Here is a 7500-nt window from a genome sequence, read left to right as displayed (position 1 = left end):
TAGTTAAGTTTAGTTGGGTGATTTGTGCTGTTAAAATTATACCAAAAAATAACGAGGAACCTCTGACAGAAACCGCTCCTGAGCTCAAAATGAACATTTCGATATTATACACAAATGAAGACTACGTTACTTGTCTGCGTCATTTTTCTATTTAATCTAATAAGCTTTTATGTTCAAGTCGCTTTTTTATAGACGTGCAAGATTTTTACCGTGGGGGAGTGCACTTGTTTATAAATACTTCTGCACAAACGATTTATAAAACTTGTGAATAAGATTAGAATTGCAAAGTCGTTGCAATCCTGTATTCGTGAAATCATTTTATTCTTATTAGCTTCGCAAACTTTGGTTTATTTATTTGTGGTGGATTCTTGATTCAAGAAGGACGATTGTCCAATTCATCTTCATCATCATCATCATCATTATTATCATCATTATTAATATATTTTGATGATGAACCTTACTGATATAGAACAAGCCCGCCACAGGGGCCACTGACTTCAATTCAAGCTTCCAAAGAATATTATGGCGTTCATTAGAAAGAAGTAACAGAAAGTTATGGGAAATACAGAAAGAAAGGGTCAGTTATCAGAAAAGAAAATAATTTAATAATAAATAAATTGATAAAAGTGTAAGTAAATTATTAAGTTGCAATGTGAGTTGTTTTAAGGCAGTAGCGCATTGCATCTTCGCTTGGACATTTTAGATGATCTTAAAATGTATAATTTAAAAAATACCTTTTTTGTAATTTAGCTGAATATTTTTTTTTTTTTATCAAGATCCCAAAATGTCTTGTGTGTATAATACATAGGAAAAGCAGGTAGCTACGGATGTATGTTTATATACTGACGAAATTATCAAAGTAATTTCCCTTAATTTATCATGTGAAAGCTACATATTTTCGTCCGTGACATCCTCTGTTGAACCCTTTCACATCGGTTGGAAAAAACAGGTTTCCCCCACGGGCAGATATTTCTGGTATATTACCTGCAAGGGGTTTGTCCATAATGGCCTTGAAAGGAGAGAGAGAGAGAGAGAGAGAGAGAGAGAGAGAGAGAGAGAGAGAGAGAGAGAGAGGTCAAGAAACAACAGCCTTGGTTGAAAAACATTTGGATATCATAGGAATTAAGCGCAGTCGGTGGTCGGTGTAATACCACGCGAAGACTCGTTATGATAGGCATTCCCAAGGGTGATGCGTTTGGACCTTGGTCGTCCCATAATTAGACAAGGCGTCGAAATTGGAAGGTCGGACTGGAAAGCATTCTGGAAGATATCCTAAGCATAATTGCATGTCTAGAGTGAAACACACACACACACACACACATTCCTATGGTTGTGTTTGTCCTTGAAATTAATGGTAAGATTCCCCATCGTTGCTGCAACACCCAATATGCTGAACGATGTAGTCGTTCTGAGGAGAAAGCGAAGATATCAGGGAAAAAATAATTATTCTCTTGGTGTGTGTAAATAAAGCTGCATAAATGGATAAAAGTATAAGTAAATTTTTAAAATACAATGCGAATTGTTTTAGATTAGTAATGCATAACATCTTCTCTCGAATATTTTAGATGATCTTAAAGAGTATTGCATAAAATCTTATTTGCAATTTAGCTGAATATATTTTTTTTTTCTCAAGATCCCAAAATGTCTTGTGTACAATACATAAGAAAGCTGGTACCTACGGATGTGTTTCCATACTAACGAAATTATCAAAGAGTGTGTGTGTGTGTATTTATGTATATATACTGTATATGTTAATATATTTTTTGCTTTAATAATTAAACCTCTTACGACCCATTCCAGGTCGAACGCGAACGAGTGGAGGAGATGGGCGGATGTGTCATCAATATCCAAGGTACCTGGAGAGTTCTTGGCCAGCTAGCAGTCTCCAGGGCAATAGGTAAGTAGTGAGGTCCTTTGGCTCCCTCTGCCTCCTCACATGCCCCCCAAGGGCAGTGATTGTGTGAGGACGTCGTTGGACCTGAAAATGTAATTTTAAGGTTTTTTTTTCTCGTGTAATTATTATGAATTACTAAATTCCTTTACGGGGTTCTTTTTAGTAATATGAATTTCGTAGGTAAACTCTCTCTCTCTCTCTCTCTCTCTCTCTCTCTCTCTCTCTCTCTCTCTCTCTCTCTCTCTCTCTCTCATTTATTGCATTACTGTTAACGAAAGAAAGTTGGATAAAGAAGGCGAAAAAGCCACCGTCCGGAATAAGAGTTCAGCAAGCGTATAATGTCAACCAGTTAAAGTGGAAATTTACGGTTCATTCTTTTTTTGCGTAGTCGGAATGTTGCGAGATGGAATCTGCCTCGCCGTTGATTGAACTCGATCGAAAAACTCTGATTGAACTCGGTCGAAAAACTCTTAGGCCGTTATTCATGAATAAACTGGGTGTTTGATGAGTTTGTTTAAAGTGTACGAAATACGTTGGATTCAATACATATAATCTTGGGAATAATTTGTAGTTGTTCGTATTTTTTTTCTGAATGCAGCTGCTAAATCAAGTATTTTTCATATTTCTGTATTTAATGACTTAATTTTGGTTAATCGTAATAAACCTGCTGCTTCGTTTAGGTCAAAAGTATATCTCCATAATGTAAAATTTTTTCGTATTACTTTTTCTGAATGCAGCTGCTAAATAAGTATTTTTCACATTCCTGTATTTATTGGGGCTATTTTGGTTAATAGTAATCAACCTACTGCTTCGTTTTGATCAAAGGTATACCTCCATACTGTAAAGTTATTTTTTCTGCTAATTTTAGCCTCTGAATTTCAGTATTCTCTATGAAATTAATTTCTGCTCAATACCTCATCACCTTCAGTATTCTAGCCATGCTTTCTGATGTAATAGATAAGATTTACCATGGTTATATTGATTTCCACAGAGCCATTTTTTCATTTTTAATATTGATAAATGGTAATTTTGTACAGACTCTTACCTTTTATGACAACAGTAATTGCCATTTACAGAAACTACAAATACTTGTTCCCCTCTATGTGGTGGGAGAATTCCTTCAATTGTCACCTTTGTTAGAGAATGCTATCAACTCTTGATTTTGATGTGATCATTTTCATTTTCATGGGCTATTTTCATTTTAATACTGATTACTCATAATATTGTACAGACGCCCACTTATGTTAACAGTAAAAACTATTAAAAAGTGCTCATTGTACCATAAGCAAAGTCTTGAAGTGAAGAAAAAAATCCACAGTTATGAACTTATTAATTTTCATTGGTGGGCTATTTCCATTCGTAATATTGGATACTGGGTAATATTGTACAAACTAACACGTGGCAACAGTAAGAACCATTTACTGAAACGGTAAACTTCTTGCTTTATCTTCAGTAGAGATTATTATTCATTCCTATTGATTTTGCCATGAACAATTTAATTTTCATTCATAATATTGGATACTGGTAATATTGTACAAACTGACATGTGACGACAGTAAGAACCATTTACAGAAACTTCAAATCCTTCAGGAGCCACCACTAATAAGGAATTATATTGACTCCTCATGTTTTAGCCATGGAAATATTAATGTCCACAGAGTTATTTCCGTTTCAGTAATGATAAATGGTAATATTGTTCAAACCGAATTTTTAACACCCCCTTTTTTCCCGCAGGCGATGCGGACTACAAGCCTTACGTGTCATCGGAGTGCGACATCAAGTCCTTGGAGATCGAGGGCGACGAGGACTTCCTCATCCTGGCCTGCGACGGCCTCTGGGACACGCTGTCTGCCGAGGATGCCGTGAACGTCGTGTACGCCTATCTCACCCACAATAACGGTAAGGCGTAGCTTCTTTTTTTTTTTTTTTTTCTTTTTTTTTTTCCCTAAAAAAAGTTCCTGGTTTGTACTGTCACGGTTTAGTCAAGACCGGAATCAAGACGTACATGTTGTTTTATTATTATTATTATTATTATTATTATTATTATTATTATTATTATTATTATTATATATTTTTTTTTTGCTCTATCACAGTCCTCCAATTCGACTGGGTGATATTTATAGTGTGGGGTTCCGGGTTGCATCCTGCCTCCTTAGGAGTCCATCACTTTTCTTACTATGTGCGGCGTTTATAGGATCACACTCTTCTGCATGAGTCCTGGAGCTACTTCAGCCTCTAGTTTTTCCAGATTCCTTTTCAGGGATCTTGGGATCGTGCCTAGTGCTCCTATGATTATGGGTACAATTTCCACTGGCATATCCCATATCCTTCTTATTTCTTTTTCAGGTCTTGTAACTTATCCAGTTTTGCCCTCTCTTTCTCTTCAACTCTGGTGTCCCATGGTATTGCGACATTAATGAGTGATACTTTCTTCTTGACTTTGTCAATCAACGTCACGTCTGGTCTATTTGCACGTATCACCATATCTGTTCTGATACCATAGTCCCAGAGGATCTTTGCCTGATCGTTTTCTATCACTCCCTCAGGTTGGTGCTCGTACCAACTTAATTACTTGGGCAAGGTAGGCTGATGTTTCTTGCAGGCTCCAGTGGAGGGCTTTTGCCACTGAATCATGCCTCTTTTTGTACTGGTTCTGTGCAAGTGCCGGACATTCGCTTGCTAAGTGGTTTATGGTTTCATTTTTCGTATTGCACTTCCTACATATGGGAGAGATGTTATTTCCGTCGATCGTTCTTTGAACATATCTGGTTCTTAGGGCCTGATCTTGTGTCGCTGTTATCATTCCTTCAGTTTCCTTCTTTAGCTCTCCCCTCTGTAGCCATTGCCATGTGTCATCGCTGGCTAGTTCTTTAGTCTGTCTCATGTATTGTCCGTGCATTGGTTTGTTGTGCCATTCCTCTGTTCTGTTTGTCATTCTCCTGTCTCTATATATTTCTGGGTCTTCGTCTACTTTTATTATTATTATTATTATTATTATTATTATTATTATTATTATTATTATTATTATTATTATTCAGAATATGAACCTTATTCCATTGCCTTGAAATTCAAGCTTCCAAAGAATATTATGGTGTTCATTAGCAATCACAAAGTCACGAAAATTATCCAAATTACTTCCTTAATAAAATGAATATTCCGCAGTTTATGGATATATGAGCATTCTTGAATTATCATGGCCTTTTAAACAACATTAATTTTCAATGACAAAGGTTTAGATAAATAGGAGAAAATGTCAATGCAAAACGTTGCAGTATTAGATTTTCGGATTGCTTGCGCCCTTATATCATTCAAACTGGAGACTGGTAAGGTGTCACTGAAAGAGAGTTTGTTTTTGTAAGTAATCTCATTATGCCAAATCCCGTCGTGACCAGGCTTGCTCATTTGGTATATAGGAAGGAAACGTACATGTCCTTAATATGAGATCGTAGAAAACCATTGGTGTATTATATTTCATTTTTTCAATATTGTCAGACAGCAATGTGGATATATATTTCAGATGGTAGGAACAGCAACAGTAGCAGAATTCTTTTGATACTATTTCGTTACTCTAGAATAAGAACGGAATACGTGGTTATGTTTCATAAGTAAACAGTATAAGTAATACTAGACACTTATGTTTCTATCAGCCATGATAGAAAGTATGTTTTGTAGTGAACGCCTTTATATAAGTAGTACTATATAATCATTTAGATATGATATAACATATATAATTTCAATGTTAAATTATTTAAATATTTCTCCAGTAACTTAGGACAATGTTACTGAACGTAGGAATGTTGGGCCAATCAATTTCGAGACTATATAAGTTAGTTTCCCACAAACATATGCGGTCAAGTTTTTGTTGTAGAAAACGGAACTCAAATAGATTGTGAGGGTGACTTAAGTTAGACTTGAGGTATCAAAAAGACATATTTCTATTGAAAACTATAGCTTTGAGACTATTTAGAGGAGTTAAAGTAAATCAGGCTTGCATTTATTAATTTTAAAATATATGACATTTTATTGTAATGTAAATAAGCATTATTTAATCATAGACTCGTTCATTACGTTTTCTGTTTTAATCCACGATGTCATTAAAGAAAACGTACTGTATCCTTGAATATGGCAGACTAAAATAAGCTTAAAATAGGTATGAAGGTGAAAGCTTGTGTAATTTTATGTACAAGTTATAATTATGGAAAAATATTAGGTAAAAAAGAAGACCACCACCGCACCCCTCGGGGGGTTGGTACATATTAGTTTTCTTTCAAAGTGGGAATGAAGGTAAAAGCATAAGCCAAAGAATATAAAACTGTAAACAAAAACATTAAAATAATGGTCGGTAAATATTCCTGACGGCGACTGTTAGAAGTCTTCAGTTGTGATAAGTATTATTAAGTATTATATTACTCCAGTAGAGATTTAAATTGTGTATTTATTTTGCTACCTGATCGCCAACATTTTTTCTTCGGCCAGAACTTCTAAGTAAAAAATATAGAATATAAATTGTATTTTTTCCTCGAAATAACACAAAAACATGGAATTAATTTTATTAAGTTGAGACGAATTTTCAAATCGTGCTATGCTGTTGTAAATATTTTTGTTGCTGTTGTCGTTGTTTACACAAATATAAAATAGATACAATTCTCCTGTTCATTCCTCAAGAAAAGGTGAAAAGATAGGTTCTACTAGAAATTCTAAGAAAAGGTGAAAAAATAGGTTCTACAAGAAATTCTGTTTTGCTATGTGTATGTCACCCTGTGGCTATATATTATATATATATATATATATATATATATATATGTGTGTGTTGTGTGTGTGTGTGTGTGTATGTATGTAGTATGTATGTATGTAGTATATATATTACCACCAGGAATACCGCATGACATCAGGATCGAGGTATTTAATGCTGAATAAGTGCTTTAGACGTGTAGTGGACGTTACCTAGCATTAATGAAGCCATTAAATTGGCGTCTGTGACACGCGGAAGATGTCTTGGACATGAGGCTGTGATTCTCTCTCTCTCTCTCTCTCTCTCTCTCTCTCTCTCTCTCTCTCTCTCTTTCTCTCATTTAACATTGTCGTCAGCATGAGTATATCTTTTTATCATTAGTCGATTTGATGGCTTACAACAATAATAATCATCATCATCATCATCATTATCATAATAATAATACCTACCCCTTACCCGTGATAGGTTGACTGCTTATTGAGTGTTGTGTGTGTGTGTGTGTGTGCTCTTCTAAGGTTTATTGTTTATGGTTATGTATCACAAAGTTAGAGGTATCTCTTTCAGTCAGGACATATCTGCCCTTCTTGCAAGCACGTGATGCTTTTATTACCATCATTTACATAATACGTAGTTTCATTCATAAAAGTGATTGAATGTGTGTGTGCCATGTGTATATATAACTTGCCTCTTCACACATCCATTAACAGTTTTTATCTTCTATTTTTATTTAAGTTTTTTAAATTTTTATTTTGAGCTGACGCTAAACATCGGCAGCTGATATCTCTGAAGCGAATCGTGATTGGCGGAAGCTCGTGGTGGTCACCACCAATCGGAGGTCACAGTTCAAATGCTTCGGCCAATCAGAACCAAGATA

The 7500-nt window shown here is 35.2% G+C and overlaps 1 protein-coding gene across 1 annotated transcript in view; it reads left to right on the top strand.

Annotated features, from left to right (window-relative positions):
- LOC135222759 (mucin-2-like) overlaps nt 1-7500 on the top strand; it is a 176392-nt gene that overhangs the window by 34111 nt on the left and 134781 nt on the right. Inside the window, 2 exon segments of the mRNA XM_064261011.1 lie at nt 1801-1897; nt 3629-3793. Coding sequence (XP_064117081.1) covers nt 1801-1897; nt 3629-3793 — 262 coding nt within the window.

This window comes from Macrobrachium nipponense, chromosome 8, assembly GCF_015104395.2.
Source record: "Macrobrachium nipponense isolate FS-2020 chromosome 8, ASM1510439v2, whole genome shotgun sequence".
Taxonomy (NCBI): Eukaryota; Metazoa; Arthropoda; class Malacostraca; order Decapoda; family Palaemonidae; genus Macrobrachium; species Macrobrachium nipponense.
This window is presented reverse-complemented; position numbering and strand designations above follow the sequence as displayed.